General features: G+C 35.7%; 1 protein-coding gene across 1 annotated transcript in view; it reads right to left on the reverse strand.

Annotated features, from left to right (window-relative positions):
• LOC106789311 (neurogenic locus Notch protein) overlaps positions 1-24,831 on the reverse strand; it is a 104,465-nt gene that overhangs the window by 35,738 nt on the left and 43,896 nt on the right. The window contains exons 5-6 of the mRNA XM_014753410.1: positions 6,480-6,836; positions 4,305-4,460 (exon numbers count right to left, since the gene is read on the reverse strand). Of these exons, the coding sequence (XP_014608896.1) occupies positions 4,305-4,460; positions 6,480-6,836 (513 nt within the window). The remainder of the gene's footprint in view (positions 1-4,304; positions 4,461-6,479; positions 6,837-24,831) is intronic.

Raw genomic sequence — 24,831 nt, forward strand, 5'->3', positions numbered from 1 at the left:
GAGAAGATGTGAAAGGGCGTCGGCCAAACTAATTGCCGATGGTATTAAACGTCATAGTTTTGCAAGGGGATGTTAATTCAACTGAAGATTAAATTCAAAGAGCCTGAAAAGAAAGAACGAAAGAAAGATATTCGATCAGCAGGTAAAGGCTTAATAAAAAAGTTTCAGACTTTTTATCCCATTTCTGATCATTATAAGAGAGAGGTTTCTAAAGTACAATTAATTGAAATTCTAAAGTTTGATTCTAAATTATACTAATGATGCTTATGTGTCACGACATCCTGACAAAGATTGCTTTTTCTTTATTCTCTTTTTTAACACTCCAATCTTTTTTTCTTTATTGTTCTTTCTTACTTACGGAACTACTTCCCATACTCTCACGTATATTTCGAAAACGTTCGATTTCTATCCATGTCCAGTCTAAACTCGAACGACAAAGGAAAAACTAAATATTTCGGAGCGTTTGTTTGTCTTATACCTGAGTGGGCCTGATTTCATCACGACCGTGCAATTCGAAACGTCCCCTTTATTCTCTTATTGCTCATACACATGCACGCAATAATTACTATAGACGCATACCATTCTGTAAAATTTTACAATACAGAAAATAAAAAACAATCGATCTTAAAGTTTTACAAAAATATATTGATAATTAACATATGCAATAAGTAATTTGTATAAATACAATAATAAAATAAGTTCATTGAACTTATGGTTAGTTCCTATCAATCTAAATTAAGTTCAGAGCCTTGAGGATAGCTCCAGAAGACGTACAATTAAAGAAAAAGAAAAAATGATATGCATTTCATATAATTCAACATGTTACGGGCATCGATAATCGGTTGATTTACGATTTGCCTTAAAACATTGAAATGATAAATCTTAGCATAAGAAAAGCGACGTTTCGAAAAGCCAAGAAGATGTATAATGATAGGAAGATGAAGAAAGAAAAAAATATGATAAGGGTGTAAAAGAAGAACGTGTCGTGTCGGTCAAGCCCGAGGGGTAGGTTTCTCAACCCTTTCAGCTTTTTATCAACGTCAAGGAAGCTGCATTAGTCGAGACGTTAGAAGCATAATCTTCGGATAATTTGTTCCATGATGCGTCCTTATCAAGGTGTATATAATGGTACTCCCCCGAAGCATAAGAAAATACCGTGGGCGACGAGAACGGTACGTCTTTGAAATAAGAGGAACGGAGAGAGAAAGAGAGAGAGAGAGAAAGAGAAAGAGAGAAGAGATCCAGGAGTGAAGAGAGGAAAAGGGCTGGCCTCTCTTTGAGCGATGCCCATCTAATTACAAACCTTTTGCTCGAAGCACGACACACGGTATAGGTAATGTTCTTTCATGGTGCGAGAAACAACTTTTCGTATGCGTGCACGAGAAAGAAAACAGGATAAAAAGAGAAAGAAAACAAAGAAAGAGTAAGTAAAAAAGATATGTCGAGCCTCTTCACCGATCTCTTGAATCTTTGCTTCTTTCATAACTGAATGTTAAAAAAAAAAAATGGACTCTCTCAATGGTTTCGATATACAGAAAAGCAAGCACGAAGGTTTTCTTTCAGATCACCAGATGTTGCGTTCGTTTCGTGATGCTGTTGTCAGCTACTGCTGAACATTCTCGAACGCAAACGCAATTTCTTCGATGACTGTCACCATCATTATATGCACACATATACACTCGCGTATATATGTGTATAGAAAAGATAAAATATTCGAAAAGAGAGAGAGAGAGAGAGAGAGAAAGAAAGATCTCGTTTAAATCCCTTACGTAAAGACCATATTGTATATAATCTAGCATCAAGTTGTGTGGCCCGATGGTGTACCGATTCTCCTTGGAACTATTAATTAACTTGCGACTACTGCCTGTCCGATGCTTAATTACGAAGCTATTACTTTCATACGTTACGCATATACACGTTAATAGAAAACTATGTATATAAACATTTAATTTTTATCTTTTTTTCCTCGATCAATTTTCGATCTTTTCTACTATTAAATTATCCTATAAATTGTGATATCTCAACTTTTAATGTCATAATATAGAAATATCAAGTAAAACAACATAAATGTAATGTGGAATTAGGATAATTATGTGGAACATAGTCATTATTATTTATAAAAATTTGTAATAAGATTTTCTTTTATCAAGATCAAACAATTTCCTAAATGTTATGAAGATAAAAAAAGAATCTAAGATGAACCGAACATGGCGATGAAAAGAGATCGGCACGAAGGGAAATTAATCGAACGTAATCGACCGATCCCCGTCCGCCAATCTGCCCCGTGCGGATTTTCAATTTGCTCGGTCCATGGGGGCCTCCTTCTCTTCTCTCTTTCTCTTTCTCTTTCTCTCTTTTTCTCTCTTTCCACACTCACAAACACGAACATTAATCCAACGCTTTGCTATACTGTTCTCGCTCCCTTACATTTTGATACACCTCACCCCCCTTCGACTTTGAAACGAACTTCCTCGATTCTGTAAAGTACTTTCAAGCTTATCAAATTTTCATAATTTTGTTTCTTTCTCTTTGGTTTATTTTTTTCTTATAAAACAATATTTTTTGTATCAAAAGAAAAAAAACAAATTATTTTATGCAAAACTATGTGATCGAATGAAAAAAAAAAGATAAAAATATCTACACATTGAGTTTAAAATTATAATATTTTATATTCTCACTTTGGTTTTAGAAATAAGTCTAAAAATATAATTGAAGGATTTAATGGATTAATTTTATGCACATCCTTTCTCTTTTCCTTTTTTTTGATCAAACAATACGAATAAATTTGTATAACCATATTTTTTTTCTATTTTCTTTTGATCGCGTATGTTAATAATAAGTTTTGAATACGATTATATTATTAGAATACGGATCTAATGAAAGTACGATTTCTTCATCAAAGGAAAAATGTGGAATCGAGATGAAGGACTCTCGTTGCTTCTTCGAGTTTCTTTGATTGTACGGATTAATCATCACTGTATTCCGCCCACGTGGTCAAAATGAAGTTAACGCGCGCAAATTGCAACGAACGTATATAGACGAACACGCGTATTAGTGTCGAGAGAAACAATGAACGAGGTCGACGACCTCGTGGTTGATGTTAAAAAGGTAGAAGTTGCATGGTGGTAATCGCATTGGCATTCGATTAAAAATATCTTGAACTTAACGAAACTATTTAGTGTTTTATTAAAGATATCGATTTTGATCGTTCATTTAGACATAACAATTTAATTTACAGATCGAATTGATGATTTTTGATAAATGTTACAAATATGGATTGTTTTTTTTCGGAATAGAAAGTTGATTTAAATGAGTGCTGTATCAAATTTTTCTTAATAATTTGTATAGGAAATTAATTGATTATTCAACAAATGAATAATTACGTTCGATCTGAATGTGTCATTCATCAAAAATAACTTCATTTGTACAAAACTTACTTAATACAAATTACTTCCAAAAAAATTGCAAAAGTTATTACTTAGGTTATCAATAGTATGCAAGGTGTTTGTTCAACACGTAATATTATTTCGTACAATAAATTTAAAGTGTAAAACGTTTGAATGTACGAAACGTTATATACAAAAATTTCAACGTAAAATATTGTTTTACAAAGAAAAATTGAAAAAGAAATATCTATTCGACGACTAGTCCATTTAATAAAGGTTGAAGTAACGAAACGAATCCTTACGTAATCACTTTTTAAAGAAGGAAAGTTCTTCTTCAAGAGAAGTAGACAGTTAATGAAGGCCCCCTAGAAATCGTTTACTAACGAGATCAATTGCATTCTGTCTTCGTGACGTTTCACGGCACGGAAGTAGGGACCGAATGAGATTTCTTAAATCGCGCCAATCATTAATATCTATCCTTTGTGAGTCACGTCGCGTCGTAGAGAGACATCCATCATTACCTTCAGACCGGAATAGAAACTGATTATCTCTGGTAAGCGGCACTGAACATTCATATATCAAACACAAATCTCAAAGCTGTCGAAAGTAAGAACGTTCCTCCGACAGAGTACAAAGTATGATTTGGAAAGGATATCCTTCGTTTATTCTTACGACGGCGTAATTATTATACGAATACGAAATTGTAATTCCAATCAATTGGGTTTTTTAATTAAAAGATAACAATAATGTGAATTCTTTACTCGTGAAAATTAATCTATCTTTTAACGCGTTAAACTTTTGTTTGATTCTTCATAGTAGATCATTTTACGCGTAATAAACTGATGACGATTAAATATTTTACAAATAAACAAGTTCGTATTTTGAGGGAATCGAATCATGAAACATGATTTTTCTTACCTTGTTTGCACTCATCGATATCTTCGGAACAGTCGACACCCTTATAACCAGTAGCACAGGAACAAGCGAAGGAGCCATTGATGGGACTAGTGTCGCAATTTGCTCCTTCGTGACAAGGATTCGACGTACAGGCATCGTCGAGATGACATAGAAGACCTGTCAATGAAAATCAAATATTTTATAAACATTTCATTTTTATTTCAAACCTTCTATACGTATATAAAGTAAAAAGTAAAGAAATATAAAAATGAACAAATATACATATATATATGAAACTATACCTATTACTATGGTATATAAAAGAATATTATAAAAACGACTAGACATTTAGAGAAGGGAAGGCAACTAATGTAAGACTTGGCACGTTTCTAGGGCAGTTGGCGTTCGAGCAGGACACCAAAGACGGTGGTAACTGCCAAAGATGGACATCATTAAGACCTGAAATGCGCTTTGCACGGAACGCAACCGGCGAATACGTACCTGGTTGTATATATACATATATATATATATGTATGCTATGGGACGGGAAAACACGAAGTATAGTAAGTAGCAGTAACAACCAACAACGAGGATCCTAGAAGAATCGCGATCAAATCCCAAAGAGCCACGATGGAACTTCGCGAAATCGTTGCATTCGTATTCAGTGAATTACTTCGGGAAAAATGTTTGCGAGCTTCTATTACGATAAAACTCGGCCTAATTACGACTCACGGAATCGATGGAATTCCAATCATTACCTTCTCTAGACTGTTGTTTATGATCACATTTTTTTCTTTCAAATAATATTCACACATACAATTAAGTTTAAATTTTCAATGATATTACCGAGTTTGATTGAACATTTGAAAACATTTAATCAGTGTTTTTTTTTTTTAAAACGCGCGCGCGCGCGTCCGAATGAAAATAGGATATTTTTCTAATCTTTTATAGTACCGTATGAAGCAATAGGATAAGGAAATAACAAAAAGAATATAATAAAACAGTTTCGATGATAGTTTCCGATCGAGACGAAGAAAAAAAGATATATCTTTATCTGGACATCGATGTCTCTAGAAAATCGATTTGAAAACCGTTTCGATTAACCTCGAGAAAAGTTGGCGAGTAATAAGGACGAGAACTCGTTTGCAGTCGTCAAGGTCGATAACGACTCCGTAAGGCCGATTCTAGCCTCCGGAATCTTTAGATTCTACAAGATCCCTTCTGGGTTTGTCTCTCTGTTTGTTGTTTCTTACTTTGTCTTAAGGGAGGTGGTGCATTATCATCATCATCATCATCATCATTATCATCATCATCATCATCAACAACAACCATGGTGTTCCATGTACGTGCAGCTGATGCACCTGCCGATTCTTTAGAGATGCGTAATGCTTGTTCGTTGCTGCTGACACCATTTGCAAGAGCCTTTTCTTCTTGTCTTTACCGTAAGCGGTGCAAAACTAATCGTTTACATTGTCAAAGAAAAAATCAGATAACTCGAACTAAGAAACCTACGTTGATCTTATCCTACAACATTTGTTTCACTCTAACTATTGCGTGTATAAATTAAACGTTTAACGTTTAGTTAAACGTTCAATAAATTGCAGATCTTCTTTAGATTACTGAATTAATTTAATACAATTGTGTACTATTTATATAAAATGATAATATTTTTTCTTTTTTTATCGTGCCAAGTCACTACAATTTTTATATCAAATATGTATCTCTAATCGTTTTACGTTATGATTGCAACATAAATATTATAAATGTTGCGTCTTTTTACTTTCCCTTTTACAGGTCCAAGTCACTTCCCTTCGAACACTTTCTCGTATATATCCAATATTACCAAAGAGGTCGCGTCATTTTATCACCTCTCTGAAGCCAACAGAACGCGGTATTTGTTTTTTCGAAAGAGTCACACATGTATTTTATTAACCGTGTTCACGTTACTTGACTTTAGTGATCTAACGGTAACTAGTAATTCAACGTGACTAGATCGTTGATTTACTATATAAATAAATGTTACATTTTGTTCTAATTAAATAAAAATACAAATAAATTGCCGAATAGTTTCAAATGTAAAAAATGTTTAAATATTAGTTACTATTGTTTATACCTAATTAAAGACGACAGTATAGATAACTGTTACTCATTTTCCACATTACCCTTTATGAAATTAAATTATAAATAAATATTTACCCGTCTTTCCATAGGTGCACTGACAATAGAAGCTTCCGACACGATCGATGCAAGTCGCACCATTGAAACAAGCAGCACCAGCACAATCATCGATATTGATGCTACAATCAGGTCCAGTCCAACCATTGACACATATGCAAGAATAACTGCCATGTGAATTCGTGCAAGTTGCTCCGTTGTGACACACGGAAGGCCGCGTCGAACATTCGTCGACGTCTAACTCGCATTGCGTGCCCGTAAATGTTGGTGGACAGAGACAGGAGTATTCGTTTACCCTATCTACACAGGTCGCGCCGTTCTGACAGAGATTTCCTGGACAATCGTCGATGTTCTCCTCGCAGTGTTTACCTCGAAAACCTACAAAAAAAATAAACAATATTAATATATTATTATCCGTTTTTTTTTGTATACAACTTATCAACCACATGTCGTATTCGGTTCCGACTACGTTTTGTATAGAAATGTAGATATATAGGTATATATACCTATATATATATATATATATAAATTTGTACTTGTTACATTATATATATTTCGCACATTTATTTATGAAATGATAGTAGTAATATAATATACTTATTAATAATAATTATTAATAGTTAAATAACGTATATACATATTTACACGTTTCTATTCCCTCTCTTCTATAACGGAATATAATCAATTGAATATACATATTCATCGTAATTCTCCAAGAATCCTACTACCTCGAAACCAAAGTACCAACTGTACCCTTCGAGTAATTTTATTTTACTTACATTCATAAGAACGTAAATATATAGGTATCTAAACAATCGTGTAGCGAATTGTCGCTCGTTTAGATAGGCACGCGTTTACGTTCTTCAAATGACTCTTTGATCACTCGACCGTTTTTGCAAGAATTTAACGTTTAATATTCTAGGGAGATGAGAAAATGTAATTCGTTCTTCTATACTTTGTCGGCACAACGACGCGATTAGTTGAAGAACTTTAAAAGAAAATAGTTGGATGGTAGGTAGATCTCTCAGTGGAAACCTGTTTGCAATTTTATATAGATCGTATGCCAATAATCAGGAGGATGAGGAGGCCATTACTAGTTTCATACATCTTCTATCTTCTAACGCCTAAAGCATATTTTCTTACGCAGGTTGATACGCCTCTAGAACTTTAGTTACACTCGAGTTGTTAGACGCGGAAACGAATCGCAAACTATCACTATTATTACTATACTTTCTATAGCATCACCAACACCAACTAAGCTGCTCCCTCTAATCCAAGATTGATACACGCTTTGATGAATGCAAAAACGAAATGGTTAACCGAAGAGACTGGTACCTACGATGCCTTTGCAGATAAAGCGATTGCCTTCGATAACCGTGAAATCGGTCGATCGATGTAGCAACGAGTTTCTTCCGCTTCCGAATGAGCTCGTAGGAAATAGGAACTTATTGTTAGACGAATTCTAATCCGTCTCCGTGGTGTGTAATAAAATCAATCGAATGATTGATTGTTTAATATATTAGTTTGTAATTCATTTACTTCAGTACAAATGTAATTTATTTTTTAGAAACGTTCGATTAAATAGAATTGTCGTTGTTCTGTTTGAATAAAATTGAATTTTATTATAATAGTTTTAGACCATTGAATATTATTATATTTGTCTTTTCGAATAATAATAAATATAATAAGATACTTGGTTGCACATTCTAAAAGCATCGTAGACAAAATTTAATATATATCAACCGATCATCTATCTTTCTCTTTCTTACTATTCTATTCTTTTTTTCTTTTTCTTATCTTCTGGACAAAGCTAAATCAAATATTTAATCGTGGGAGATAATGGATTAGAAACGGAGTCGCGTGACCTTCCTCCTCTTTATGTTACGAGTCGCATGCCTATTGTTACGCTTCCGTAGTTTTAACTCTTTAAAGCATGAAGGCGGTTCGATGAACTTGAAAAAGCGACGAAGTAAGGACTCGTCACTTCGAGTCTTTGATATTTTGCTTCTTTATACGACGTACGAACGTATTTCGTTCCGCTATGTTCATTTTTCTTTTTGATTTGTAGATTAAACAAAAAACTTGAATGAACATCGATTAACATTTTTATTTGATGCATTTATGTTAATATTAAAATCATCCGAAACATTTTATTTTTCCTTTAAAAACTACGATTATTCGAAAAATTATTGTAAAAGCTATTTTGATTATGCATTCTTTTGAATTTTTATGGTCTCAAGGAACCTAATTAAGCATAAAAGAAATGAAAGGTTTCTCAGCTTCATTCTTATCCGTATTATTAGACATACATTTTTTTGTTGTATATTTACGATGGAATTTAGTCTTTTAAAAAACGAGGGAACTATTTTTTCTTTTATTCTCAAGAAATGTTAGAAAGCAGATACGTTAGACGTCGAACGGCTTCGAATCAGAATTTTGAACCGGAATTTTAAGCAGGTTTCTTTTCTCAAATTTCAAGGGAATCGCGGATTTCTTCCACGCTATCGCACGCGACCGCAACGTCAGCTGTGTTAACTCTTTACGGAAGCATTCACTTGATTTTTATTTTTATACAAACAACGATTTAAAAATAAAAATCTGATAGAAATTATGCTAAGGTTTCATAAGCTCGAAAGGGAGTTTAATGTTTTTCTTTCCTCTTATAATCATAAAAACTGAAAATGATTTTCTAATCTCTGGCAAGAGATTAGAAAGGTAAAATACTTGACTTTTTGTTAATCTTCGAACAATTTAGGATACATCGGAAAGAAAAACTGAAATTACGTGTCGATGATATTAAGAAATTAAAAAGTATAAAATGAACCTCTCTGATGACGAGAGAGCGAGAGAGAAAGAGAGCTTGGTTCTTCATGCGAGACTAATCGATTCCTGTTAATATCGATACCATCAGCCGACACACAAAAGAGTTTCTCCTTTCTTCTTAAGAATCAAGTTCTCGCACATATTTACACGACGATTCGTGACGCACTCGTATTCGTCTTCTTTTATCGCTTCATCCTGGTCTACGCCTCACCCTCCTCCTTTTTTCTTTTTTCTTTTTTTTAAAAGTTCCCATCCACCTCCGCAAGCGAATTACCGTATCTCGCTTATAACGAGTTCATTTTTGAACTGACGCTGCTATCTTCGTATTATTTTCTTTTATTATCTTTTTTTCTCTCACCTTTTCTCTCTCTCTCTCTCTCTCTCTCTCTCTCTCTCTCTCTCTTTCGTTTTCTCTTTCTCTATCTCCCTCTTTCATAAAAGACATATCATCAAACTTCATCTCCCACCCTTCCATCTCTTTGAAGGAACATCGAAATTATCGAAAAAAATCATCAGCATATTTAACGAGATATTTCACACGAATCTCTACATCTTACCAAGATTCTACGGGAAATTGTCTTGGGAACAAACGATAGGCTAGAATTTGCGGATTCACATGCAAACTATGTTTCGTGAACAGTGTTAAAAAGGGATAAGTTTCGAATAGACGGAGTCGAGAAATACACGCCTTTGCGTGCTCGTGCATGATTGTGCATGTAGGAAGAAATAAATGTATTGCGAGGAGGACGTCCCTTCTTCACGGGGATATATAAGTATTACATATGTGCATGTATACATGTGTGTGTATTTGCCGAGGGATAAGCGTTGCCTTCTTCTAAATGACTCTACGTTTTATTTTCACAAGGGGTCGAACTTCTCTTCTTTCTGAAATAACCAACTCTGATGGCAACCCTCCGAAGCAACTTTTTGTATTTGTACTTATTCGTGAAAAGAAAATCAATTTTTTTTGTTATCGGAAATGTGGAAGAAAAAAGTATACGAAAGAAACATAAAAATAACTCTATTCGACACGAGAGAGAAGAAAAATGTTGACGTTGATCGTTGGAAAGTGTGTTGAAAAACGGCGGAAGAGTTAAGCCACTTACAAATCGACCTAAATGAACTACCATAATTGCAATTGTCCTCACCCTAGATAGCAACGATCGGAGGCTGCAACTACACTCAACCGCGTTTTCATCTCTCTTCGTTCTTTCTCTCTCTCTCTCTCTCTCTCTCTCTCTCTNTCTCTCTCTCTCTCTCTTTCTCTCTCTCTCTCTCTCTCTCTCTCTCTCTCTCTCTCTCTCTCTCTCTCTCTCTCTCGCGTACTTTCTGCGCATGTGTATGCGTATGCTTGTTGCGTGTGGACCCTATTTTAAAAGAAGGATACGTATCCGTTACTTCGTTACAAATCCAGGGCCGTGACGAGACATGACGTGCCTTGGTTTTTTACTCAAAGTAATAAGATCTGTTTTAAGTATTACGATTATTTTTTACAATCTTACGAAATTACGAATTTTTATAGTAAAACAGAAAGGGAGAAAAGTGAACGGATCCTTTCAAGAATATGATAACGTTTGTTCAATAACAAGCTAATAAACACTCGTACTTTATTATTCATTCGAAGATTGAGTTAAAGAGATACCCTTCTTTTCTCGTTTAAACTTTAAGCAAGTAATATTATCCTATAACTTTGTTAAATTTTATATAATGAAGTACATACATATAATGTATAATATATAGAGCGGTGTGATACCGGAGAACGAAGTTTCACGATTCCAAATAGCAGTAAGACAGGATTCTCCAAAGAGGAATTTGAAGAATCTCGCAAAGTCGTTGCAATTAGTCCGAGAAAACAACTCGATCCAAATGATCTTATTTATCTTTTAAAAGTTTTAAGAAAATCTCAGAAGACCGATTCTTTCTGTCTTTTTTATTTCGTTGTTCTTTATCTATCCCTCTCTCTCTTTCTCTCTTTTTACAATCAAAAAGAAAGAAACGAAAGGATAAGCCGTTTATCGGAACACCAAACCCCGAAGAAGACTAGTTACGAACCTGTCCAAATATTTCCTCGAGGGTCCTGTTCCTTCCCCCTTACTCTTCCTACCTCACTATATACTAAACCAGACTCTCTAGATCCCACTTGAAGAACAAGATTGAATCGACATCGATGCACGGAAAAGTAACACGAGTGAGATAGAAACCCTTTATTCTCTTCCGCAACACCATTGCGGCTTCCCTTTACCACGAGGATATCATTTTATTTGACTCTACATATACATGTGACTAGGAAGTAGTAGGTTCCTATCTCTTCCGATTATCCACCGGAAGAGTAGATATTTTATTTTTGAGATATCATATATATACATAGATTGTCACCGATGTATTAAATATTCCCATTTTTCTTTTCCTCGAAGAAAAAAATATAATAAGAATTTTTTTCTAAGAAATATATTATTTAAATAAAACAATATATATCTATTAACAATATGTATATCTTTTATTGTTAACCGAGCAAATTGTTATATGAAAAATTTGTTCAATTAACATGACCACATGTTACTATATAAAATAGAAGGAATACATGAATAGTATATATATATATATTTATAGTCATGTCATTGTGTGTGTAGAATGTTACCGTATGGTACACCCTGTTGTACCGTGTCTGTTCATAGAGTTCACGACAGTAGCGTAACTGTTCTATCTCTTCCTCTTTCTCTCTCTTCCTCTTTACCATAGTATTATACGTATCCTTTCCTAAAAAATCATTGCTCCGTAGGGAACTTCACCCTAGGATAGTCTTACTCTCTCTCTCTCAACCTTTCTCTCTTTCTCTCTTTTTCTGTTTGTCTGTCTGTCTCTCTCTCTCTCTCTGTTGGTTGGATTCGAAGTGGCTCTATCCGGACGTCTCCCTTTCTCTCGATCTCTCTCTTTCTCTCTCTTACTCGAGAGCAGAGGGGCCGCTCTTTTCCCGCTGGACCGAAGCTCCAAAGAGAGAGGAGAGAAAGAGAAAGAGAGAGAATGAGAGAGAGAGAAAGAGAGAGACGCAGTGCCTCTCAGTCGGTCAGAGGTGTGGCAACGTCGCGAGAGCGGGTGTGCGTCTCACAGAGCCACGTGGTTCTGTGGTGGGGACTGTGGGAAAATTCTCATGCCGCCGACTACGCTTCGTTTGCGGTGCTCAACCAGCGGCTCCGTCGCGTACCACCGCGCACAGACTTCCTGCTTTCACGCTCGAAGAACGTCTCACCGTGTCTTCGTTCAAAGAAAAACGCTATGATTAAAGCGTTGTGGCCGAATCGCTTACGGCGACCAACACGCGCATCCTCATTTCTTCGTTATTTAGACTAACTTCTTTTTTCTTTTCTTTTTTTTTATTCATTTAATATTCAAATATATATTTTTCTCATTGACTAATATAATTATCGATTTTTATGATTAATTAATTTTTGTAAATGTGTGATTATATAAACAAATAATAATAATAATTAGATGTGTTTTGGAAAATAAAATAAAAGAGAAGGTTGAGAGACACTGTATGCCGGACCCACCAAACGAAAAGGAAGGTTAACTACGGCCCGTGCCTCCCCACCAAAAACTGTAGAATGGTACCGGGTGGTCACGAGCACGCTACAGGGGTCTCCGCCCCCTCCCCCTACCATAGAAAAATTGTTTGTCCGCTGCCATAACTGTTCATATCGAAGAGAACGTTGTAATTATTCCTACCACGTGGTTACTTGTAACGCGGACGAATGCGTCCATGCACCTGCCGATGATAACGCTTCAAGGGTACATGTATGTATATCTGCAATCTAAGTACACGCGTATATTCGTACCGGACAATGCTCGTTAAATGAAGCTAGATAGAGAGATCTTTTGTATTTGAGATAAGAACGAAAGCTTCCTTTTCTGGACTTTTTCGTATGAAGTTTCAACGTATAATAAAAATATTTTTTAATGTTTATCAGATTACATATAATAATATACATATATACGTATCACGTTACACAATAAGTAGACAAAAATAAATCGTAAGTTATACATTAACTCATTCTGCTTATCCTTACTTAAAAAGTAATCGTATAAAACATTAGCAAACGAGTTAGCTTTAATTAACACGTAGCTCTTACCTGTGATGACAGTGTGTAGAGTAATAAGACAAGTATTACGCAATAAATGGTTGAGAAGCTTAATGAGTTAATCGTAATACAATTTCGACTTCATTAGTATCAAACTCAAGAGATAGTTTCACTTAACGAATATATCCCGATGAGAAGAGACATTCATCAGTGGTCAGTTTAAAAACAAGACAGTCAGACCATATACATCGTGTCTCCTCTCCTTCTAAGGAGTAATTATTGCAATTCGATTTAACCTCGTTACAAGACGTTTAATGAGCACGCACGCGTGCACACACACACACACACACACATACACATATTGAACGTGACGTTTTAAAGTCATTATATTCTCTCTGTGATCGGTTTTTCAAACTGATCGTGACGTTATCAAGCAGAAAGAGAATTTTCTATAGTTAGTTGTATGTACGAATGTACAAAAAAATATAATGAGAGAGAGAGAGAGAGAGAGTTAATGAAGTATATTTAGCATCATCTCACTTGTCACGTCATTCTCAGAATTAAAGAAAAGATTATTCTTCGTGAAGAATAAGAGGCTTTAATCCCGTCGAAGAAAAATAAAAGGATAGAAGTTTTGTGTGTTAATGGGGTTAAAGCGTCGGCTTAAAGCACCGACGCGACGGTTTCACTTTGGTGGGCGATGATATCGGTGCAGCATCGGGAGGAGCACGCGAACGTGGCATAATTCTTGGACCGAATGGAAAGGACAGCCGGATGGACGGTTGCCATACGCGATTGGGAGTGGTCGTGAGTGCTATGAAGAAGCAGAGAAACTTGAGAGAGTGTGCCTACTCCCTTCACTCACATATATTTTATACATATATATGCATATATATGTATATATAGTTCTATGTATATATTTATTTATTTATGTACGTATGCTTTCGTGTATCTGTGTATGTACATATAGATCGTCCTGCTAACTACCTTCGCTTATACATATTATATATACCACCTACATTTACACGTATGCACTTGCGTATGCATGCAATATGTATATTATTCACGTGCATCTGTGTATATATATGTAGATCGTCATTTGAGAGATCACACAAGAGACTCATGCGACTCGTTCTCTCTTCGGTCCTACACAACATAGAAGAGCAAAAAGAGACCGATAATGTGCTTCTCTCTTACTCTTTTTTTCCCTTTCTTTCACTCTCCATGTACATGAAGATTTATCTCGTCTCAGTCTTCTAAACGCCTCGTGTCTTCCTGTCTCTTTCTCTCTTGACGTCCATTTTCAGAAGCGCTTTAAAAGGTGCACGTAGTACTTGAAGAGGGAGCGAGCGATAAGCGTAATTTGAATGGGTAATGGCTTCACCGAGAGGTGGGTCCACTCTAATGATGGGTCCAACAAGAAAGAGAGAGAGAGAGAGAGAAAGTGAGAGAGATGATGCGAGCATGGAACTTTGGAACTTTAATGCATATACTCTTTTTTCTTTTTCTATTTTTGAAGACACTTTAAACTCTGATGAGACAAAATAAACCGTTCATACTTAATCATTCAAACTAAAAAATATTTTTGGAAAGAGAGAGAAAGAGAGAGAAAAAAAAAGCAAAGATTCATTGTATTGGAAGGAATTCGGACGATAGACGATCTCGCACGAAGCTTTAATTCATGCGGTATGGATTTCGTGCGTCCCTTCTTCTTCCTTCGAGCATGAATAATGCATACGGTTATTTCTTTCGGAGTACCCAATTTAAAGATATGCCTGGAAACGAACGCACTTCATGGCCACAAAGCATCGTATCTCTCTGTCTCTTACCTTTTTCCCTCTTGTTTTTCTTGTTTCATTTTATTCTTATTCTCAAGTCAATTCCGGAAGAGAGGATGTGAATCGAAGGACGCACCAGGACGATCCAAAAGAGAAACGATCGTAAGCACTTAAGAGCTTCAAAAAGAAGCACTCGAGGGAGTCATGGACTCGATGACCGAAAGCGAAACGAGTCTTCTACAAATAAGCAAGACGACGTTCCTCTTTCAACGTCGGTGCAACTCTTCAGATTTTCAATTGCCTCATTAACATTTTTCTCTCTTGTAAATTCTCAACCCTCCCAGTTCCTAGCTATCTATCTCTCTCTCTTTCATTTCCTCTCTTCCTTTTCCTCTTCCTCTCTCTCTGTTCGATAAACAACAATATTTATTTTAGTTTGAAAATAAGTCCCTCTTGTGGTTATCTCGACAAAACGATTTATTTTGTTCTTTCATCCTTTTTTTTGTTCTCGTTGAAAAGAAGAAAAAAAACAACATTGAAAAGAAGATTTATGATCAACAAGTTGTTGTTGATTTCTACGATAGAACAAAATATTATATTAACAATAATTATGTTAAATAAATTGTATGTTAAAAAAGCATTAGATAAGTGATACACTGTAATGAAGAATATATAAGAAAATAAGACTAATTCCTTTTAACGCGATTAATTTAGCGTGGACAAAACAATTTATTTCTTTTTTGATTTCGTTAAAAAAAAAAAACATTGAAAAGAGGATTTATGATCAACAAGTGGATTGCGATCAACAAGTGGATTACGTTCAACAAGTGGTTGATATTCTCACGAAAGAATGAAATATTATATTTATAATTATAATGTTAAATAAATTTTACGTAAAAGAATACTTAACAGTTGGATCCTTTGTAAAAAGGAATACACAAGACGATTATAAGCTTCATAAAAAAGTCGACAAAATCGAGACGAAGGTACGAGCGAGCCTGTGCTAAAAGCAACAGGTTCGTATTGATCAACAGGTGTTTCTTTCTTCCGAGAAAGAGAAAGAAGAAAAGAGAATACGATCAAGGGACTATTGTAAGCAAAGAAAGATGTTGATTATTTCGGGGAGAAAAAAAAACAGAGAAAAAAGAATAACACACTTTTTTATTCTCCTTCATCTTCTTCTTCTTCTTTTTCTTTTCCTTGTGAAGTTAATTCAAATTTTGTTTAACATTTCCAGAAAAAAAACATTCGGTCACATGCGTGACGCAAGTATTACGAGAGGAAGTATATTTACAAATATTTTATACAGACATATGGCCTGGCGAAAGTTTATTTTATCTTACCAAAGGAAAATAAAAAAAGAAAGAAAAACTGTTTCAATCATCTGTCAATGATGATCAGGAAACGAATAAGAAACTCAACGAGATCTTTTTACTTATTCCTTCGATCCTTTCTACTTCATCACAGAGATGAAAGAATTGAACAATAAAGGATAATCTTTCCTATCGATCGGATAGAGCTAGCTTAAAGTTTCACAAACCAAGGGATCGTGGCATCGAGTAGAAGGTATGCAAAAGAGATAGACAGGATACATAAAAGGAATACACGTTAACGTTAACTATCGTTATTTTCTTGGCTGCGAGAAGGCACAAAATGGCTACCGATGGACCAGTGGGGTGTATCTTCATACATATATCTATATATGCATATATATATATACATATACCAGTATAACTGAGGGAAAGAAAAAAAGAAAGAAAGAAAGAGGAAGAGAAAGAGAGAGAGAGTGAGCGGCGTATGCTCGACAATGGAGCCGTCATGCGGCTACCATTCTTTACGGACAATCAGTGGGGTCCCCTTTCTCGGTGTACCCACCCGAGTCGCCCATGATGCCTCATGCCGCTTAAAAAAGGACAGTCGACTCCTTATTTACGATTTAGACGCCTCTCTCTCTTTCTCTTTCCCTTTTTCTTCCTTTCTTTTTTGTGTATATATATCTGTTCTCTCTATACTGCCGCTTGGTTCTTTCGAGAGCACATACAAGAAAAGGAAGCAAGATAGTAGTCCTTATACTCGAGAGTACTTATATACATAGGTGTCCCTTCGAAAATTCAAGGGAGATCAACGTCTATACGTATAGGTATATTTCTTCTCTATTTTTAGAGATCCTTCTTCTTCTTCTTCTCCTTCTTCTTCCTCTTCTTCTTCCAAAGACTACGTACCCAACACTACTGTCGCATTATTCATAGAATATTTCCTGGTCCGTCTATAAATCTTTGGACACGTTAATGTTACGGTTTCTTACTTACAAAACGATGAATTTTATTATAACCGAGACTTACTTTTAATCTCTCTTTTCTATTCTGATATTTTTCTGTAATTAAAGTCACATTGTTCGAGGAATAAACTCTAGTTTGTATTATCTAAACATAGTAAACGATAAATTAGTTAGATTTTATTCCCATGGCGTTCATGAGATTAGGTTTGTTTATGTATTTTAAGAGAGATTTATCTATCTTATAGTTCGAAGCGATTAAGAAGGATTGCACTTGTGAAATTATTTTAGGTTTTTTAAACTAATATAAATTATATTTAAACCGATCAGAGAGAATTATTTTCCATTGAAGATAATATCGAACTTTACATGATCCACTCAGTTCTCCACAATTAAATATATTAAATAATATTTTCAAATAATAAAGTTATATTTATATTTTAATGCATGCTCGAACTCTGACACAGTGTAAATAGAATATAATTTATTGTTATTTTAAAAGAGTTCAATTTTAAAACAGAACATCGTTCTATCTTATGGTAAGAGATGCAAAATTGAAAATCGGATAGTCTACATGATGGTATTGTCCCTTTCGATGACGGCATATCACATGGTTACGAGCGTATCGATAAAAGCTGTAATATCGTGAAGAGGAATCTCTCGAAATCCTTCGATGAATCCAGTGACCTTAGAAGAGAGTCTAACGCATAAGAAGAAGGAAAAGAAGAAAAAGAAAGAGGAGGGTAGCATATAACGCAGGTAAGAAGAAGAAGAAGAAGAAGAAGAATAAGACGATGAGGAGGAGGAGGAGGAGGAGGAGGAGGAGGAGGAGGAGGAGAAATAGAGAAAGAAAAAGATGAAGGGAGGTGGATGGAGGAGAAGAGTGCAGTATCACGGTTGCTTTATCTCGGCACTGAGAAGGCTTTAAAGGAGTTGAAGAGCACTTCGCGTACACGAATACGAGTAGAGGGTATTATGTGTGGAACAGAGCCACCTCCATCTACGCACCTCCCTTCTCCCACTTCTCCTCCTCCTCCACCTCCTCCTCCTTCTTTTCTTCATCCTTCTTTAACCGTCGGCTTTCTTTCCAAAGGAGTATATGAAAAGAGAAAGAAAGATATAGCTTGGTACATAAGACGGTGAGAGATCGCATGTGGTAAGAGAAAACCAGAAAAAGAGAAAGAAAGAAAGAAAGAAAGAAATAAATAAAGAAAGAGAGAGAGAGAGAGAGAGAGAGAGAGAGAGAGAGAGAAAGAGAGTTACTCGTCGAGTAAGAGGGCGTGGGTGCGCCCTTCGTGATTTACATATGCGTATTCTATACTTTATTTACTGCGTCCATCATTCTCCATTTATCTGCTCGCGTGTGGGTCGTACCAAGAGAAGATACGAAGAAGAGTGGAAGGGAAAGCTGAGAGAAAGAGAAAGAGAAAGAGGAAAAGAAGAACGAAAAGCTCGAGAGTCTATCAGCCTCGGGCCGTTGAGTTTGTAAGACTGATCTCTTAACTTGAGCCTTATGATCCTTGAGAAAGAGAGATAGACTAAATAAATAAATAAACGTACGTACGAACGAAGGAAAAAAATGAGTTTTACTCTTTAGAAATGATTATTTTTTTTTCTTCTTTTTTTGTTTTTTTTTTTTTTTTTTTCTAAACTAAATAAGAACATTCATGATTTCGCACGAGTCTGCTTTCTTCTATGAGACGTAACATCGGAAGAGGGCAAAGTTGCGAGAGTAATCGATAGGATCGGGAAAGAAACTTGGACGATGGTGTACGAGCGTTCTTCGAGCAAATCATGGGAAGGAGTATTCGTGAGAGCAACGCCGGACGTGAACGTTGGAAGAGTAAAGAGGTACTCGCGGATGATCTGTGCTGCAGGGAGATCGGAGAAAGAGGTACGAAGAAGAAGGGAAGGAAAGGAGAGGAAAAAATAAGAAAGAAAGAAAGAAAGAAAGAGATAGATAGATAGATCGAGAAAGAGAGAGAGAGAGAGAAGGGGTGAGAGTAGGGGGATAGGGAGTTGCTAGAGAAACCAAGGAGGATGGATGAGAGAGAAACGCAGAGTTTCGGTTCGACATATCAGCCTGAGGTGGTCACGAGCCTTGGACGTCGAGTGAATGGCCACTAGTGGGTGGAACCCTTCCCTTCGTTTCGTTTCATGTCTTGTCTTCCCCCACCCCTTTTTCCTCTCCTCTATACCAAACGGATTCCATCTACACATACTATCTCTTTCTACAAATTTATAGACAAATTTATGTATATATCCTTTAGCAAAGTGGTATGAAACGTTAACGCCTAATGTTTTATTCAGTTGATTGAAAATTCTTCACTTTAATATGTCATTCATTTAATGTATCGATTATTTATTTATAAAGATTCTTTTTCTAGATAAATAATATTATTTATAAGGAATTAAATGAATATATTCTAGCGGAAATAACGGGAAATATTATATTATCATATTATATGACTAATAAATTTATATTATATACGACAAACACAAATATTGTAATATTGTGTAATTACATGTAGATAATTTTTTTGAAATAATTTATGTTTCCGTGACGATAAGTTAAGAATTATGATTACTCTTAAGTATATCTTCTTAGGAAATAAAAAAAAGAAGTCGTATTGTCGATGATAAATCTTGCAATTAGTAAATAAGTTTCGGTATATCACGAGAGAACATTGAGCGAATACATAGAAGGAAAGAACGTTCTTATCTAGAGGATAATCGAGATTCAACGATGCCTCTCCTCGATTCTCGTAACGAAAAGATCCTACGATCTGCTTTCTTGCCGATTTGCGCGTCTCTCCGAGTCCTCTGTGTTCATTAAAAGGAAAGTACAAGAAACGGAATAAAGTAAAGGCCTCGGAGGTAAGCAGCGACTTGCACGAAGATTTGAGAGGACAGATAATCGACCGAGACGAGTTCCAACGAGAAGAGAACTGCTATACTACAACTACAACTACTATTATTACTACTTCTACTAATACTACTACTACTATATTATTATTACTATTTCTACTCGCACTACTACTATTACTACTTGCGACTATTACAACGAATAAGAATGAGAAGGATAAAGAAAGATGGAATTTAAGATGAGATGAAACATACACCGATTTTTACGATATATGGAAACATCGTTCGCGATCTTGCTTAGCTAGTGGACTAAGTCGAATCCACCCACGCAGGTTCGAAGGTCATGTAGGATATGCAAAAGGAAGGTTAAGAGGAGAGTAAGTTGAAAAGACGAGGGGGCGGGGAGGTGGTGGAAAGAGTTATAAAGATTCTTCTCTAACGCGTACGGCTCCACTATACTCCCTTCCCCACCCTCTCTCTTTTTTATTTTCTCGTCAACGAAATCGCCGTGACTTGCAGGAACTCGCTCTGGAGATCGAACAAAAACTACTTTGTTCTAAGGTAAACCAAGGTGAGGGCACACATATGCGTTTCTTCGTGCCTGAAAGAGGTGTATCGAGAGGGCGGAATAAGAAAGAGAGAGATAGAGGGAGAGAATGTTCTCCTCTTTTTCTCTTTCTTCCTCGACGTAGCAAAGAAAAAGCGCATCGAATCGGCCGCAAATTGTCTTCGACGTGGCCGCCTCCTTTCCTTTATGGCGCACCCTTTAATCCCCATTCGTTTCTGCGCGACGCCGAAGCGTTGAATTTATTTGCACAAAGCGAACGAGTCAGCCCATAACTACGTATGTATATACATGCATACAACAACACACATACACAGATACACGAGCGATGAAGAAACATAGAAACTTATTGGATGCGACGACGAATTCCAGAATTAATGACCCCGATTTTACGATATCCGATGGTTCCGTTTTTAAATAAATTTACATATCTCGATTTAACACGATTTACGTCATAAATGAGACAAGAATGATATTTCGCGAAAGAAATGTCTGTTTTGTGTAGAAAATAATTTTAAATAAAATGATATATATATATAAATTGATAATTTTTAAGCAACGATATACTTAAGTAGATATTTTTAAATATATTTTTTAGAACACGTTTGAATATTTAACGAACATTATTCTACATATTTACATTTCAAGAATGGATCCCAAGGAGAAGAAGCCTTTGGAGTTCCAGTTTCGGAGTGCAGTGTTTTAGCATACAAGATTTATGGTAACGGAGCGAACGCAGGAGGACGCAGGAGGACACAGGAGGACGTTCGTGTATCCGATAACCCAATAGCTGAGCGGACTGTCGCCGCCTGCGGATTTTCCAAGGGGAGACACCGGGAGTCTCGGAATCGCATAAATTTGCATACATAGTCGCTCTCGCTGCACCCTTTCGCCAGCCTATGCACGAGACATACATACATATATATACCTTTGTACATGTGTGTTTACCGAAACGAGATGAGCGATCGTGACATCGTTTTGTCGCCATGTACAACACGCGTAGGTGGACTTTTAAATTTCAACAGTTCTAGAATCAGCTCTCATATAAAACTTAGTTAAATAGTTTGAACAATTTTTATGCAAAATAATAAAACAATATATTAATACTTATATAATTGTATTTTTATATTTTAGATTCGCAAAATTATTTATTGTAAATACTACTTGTTAAATTAATTGTAATTAATGATAATAAAAAAAGTTGGTATTCATATTATAATAATTATATTACGTGCATAATAATAATATAATCGAACTATTAATCATTCCTTTTTATATATTATTTTTCAGATAAATAGAATAACGTGAGAATATAGTATTTTATATTATTATTGAAATGATTCTATTTTGTAAAGTTCAACTACAGGTGATCATAGAAATGGAAGAAAATAATTATCGATGATTCGACAGAAACGAGATGGAAACTTATGCGATCTCACGAGTAAGATTAGATAGTAATAGATTAGAAGGGTGGAGTAAGTTGGCCTGGAGGGTGGATTGCATGCTAAGCAATACCGGACACGAGCATTGCTACGGTGACTTACGCGCTCGCACACGACAAATAAATCTATGCAACGCATTATACGCCATGCTTCCCCCTGTCATGGTGGAATGATTAATGCTGCTCGCGTACACAACGCTTCACGTTCATCTTTCTCTCTTTCTTTCCATGCCGCAAGTTCGCCGCTAGAAAATAACCATTCTACCTTTTCTTTCTTTCTTTTTTCCTTCCTTTCTTTCTTCTTCTTTACAGCCTTCACTGTCGTACTTATTCCCTAGAAAACATTTAAACGTTTCCGGGAAGGAAGAAAACAGGAAAGTTTCTATTTTTCAGTCACGATCCTGCAGATTTTTTTGAAAATAAAATTCCGTTCTTCTATTTAAAGAATAATAAGAATGAACGTATAAACATGTCCTGTTCAATAAATAATTGAATTGTCAAAATGTTTATACTTTTTTATCTTTTATGTAAAATGTAGTAAAAAGAGAAATATAAGAATAGAAGTTTTTAAAATAAAAAAAAAAAATAGTAAAGAATAAAGTATCTTGAAACGATTTATGCTTCGTTTTGATACTCATTCAAGAGGATGCAGACAAAGCTCAAGGTGCATATACTGTTTACAATTCTAAATGCGTAATTTTCAATCGAACACACTTCATTCAGACAAATCGAAAAAGGTTTCCTTTTGGAATGTCGCGTCGGACATGTTAATGTTCCGTACGCAAGAAGATTGCAAGATGTGAAAGGCAAGTAGAGTCAGTGTATATGTGTTTACGTGTATTGGCTAAGAATCAATTTGCAGACACAGTAATCTTTAACCTTATTCTAATTTCAACTTTGTATAACGACAAAAATAGAATAATTTGAAGTATGTATATTTTTCTAACATTCATTAAATATTTAAAGATCATTTAATTTGTACTATTATCATTCGTTTATATTTTATTCAAATCAGAATGGAAACTTATAGGTAGTAATGTAAAATAATAATAGAGGATACTATTTTTTTTTTGACAAAATTATAATATTTCCATAAAAGGAAAAATGAAAGAAATATATAAGTAAGTATATGTATATATTTATAAAAATAAGAGAGAGAGAGAGAGAGAGAGAGAGAGAGAGGTTGGCATTCTTGGAGAGGCTCAAGTAAAAGGCAAATACAAGAAGGTTAGTCTTTATTTCTTTTCCTATTCTCTTTCTTTCTTTCTTTCTCTTTCTTTCTCTCTTTCTGATCACTTTTATACCGGTTGAAACATTTCTCTCTGTTGCTCCCTCTCGCCGTTGTATTTTCTCGAGACTCTAAGAGGCTGGATCGTCCTCGTCATCGTCAATATTTAAAGATGGATCCACTCAATATGAGCGAGCAAAACCGATACAAGTCCGCCGAGTAAACTGAGGGTATAGAAGAGGATAAAAAAAAAAAAGGGGGATGATAAAATACAATTTTCTTTTTTGCCCCTACGGAAAAAGAAATTTCCAATCTAATATCGTATCAAGAAATCTAATTATGGTAAAGTATAGTAGAAAGGATATATTGAAAGTTGATTAAGAAAACAGAAGAGAGAGAGAGAGAGAGAGAGAGAGAGAGAGAGAGAGAGAGAGAGAGAAAAAGATAAGGAAAGGAGGAATAAAGAAAAGAAGAAAAAGAAAAGACATGATCGTGTATGGTAGTAGGTATAGTATACGATTTTGTCTTCTCGATCGACACGCTCGTTACAAGCTCGTTTTACATATGCGTTCAAAGAAGGGACCGGCCAAAAGGAGAAACGTAAAGAAGAGAGAACCAAAGGAAAAAGAATAGCATACACGACACAAGTTACGCGGTTAATCTTTCGATCTAACGATCGGTACCTCCCTCTTCAACTCGGCTCTTCTTTGCTTACGGTAAGGCACTACTATACTGAGATTACGGTAGGACCGCGAAAAAGGGCTTACGAAAAGGTAATTAAGGGAGATAGGAATCGCGGCTTAAATCGTTCTTAGCTTGCCGGTTACAAGAGGTGAACACGGTCCACCTTCGCGTCGTGGCCAAGCTTCGATGCTCTCGCGTGTACTTACCTTCCTTCTTCTTGCGGTCTCCTCCTATTCTCTCCTCTCCTCTCCTCTCCTCTTCACTCTCTCTCTTTCTCTTTCTTTTCTTTTCTACGGTGTTGTGAACGCCGCACCAAGAGATATCTGCATCTTCGAGTAGCCACCGATGGCTTTGCACCATCCACTGAACGTAAAAAAATCTTTTCCTTCTTTTTTTTTTTTTTTTCGTTTTTTCGATCTGTTTTATTAAGCGAAATAAATCGCGAAATTCGTCCGAATTATTTTCCACGAGAGAAAAGCACGCGACTATTATCTTTCCTTCTATACTCTCGTTCAACTTCACCTCGCATTCCATCGTTTCTACAACGACTCGTATCTCTCCGATGCACCGTTAACTCGGTGAAAATAACTAAGGCGTGTTTTCCTTGCGTTAGACTAAGCGATCGGATTTTATTTAGA

Source organism: Polistes canadensis, unplaced genomic scaffold (genome assembly GCF_001313835.1).
Source record: "Polistes canadensis isolate GaletaPanama2010 unplaced genomic scaffold, ASM131383v1 scaffold_176, whole genome shotgun sequence".
In the NCBI taxonomy this organism is placed as follows: Eukaryota; Metazoa; Arthropoda; class Insecta; order Hymenoptera; family Vespidae; genus Polistes; species Polistes canadensis.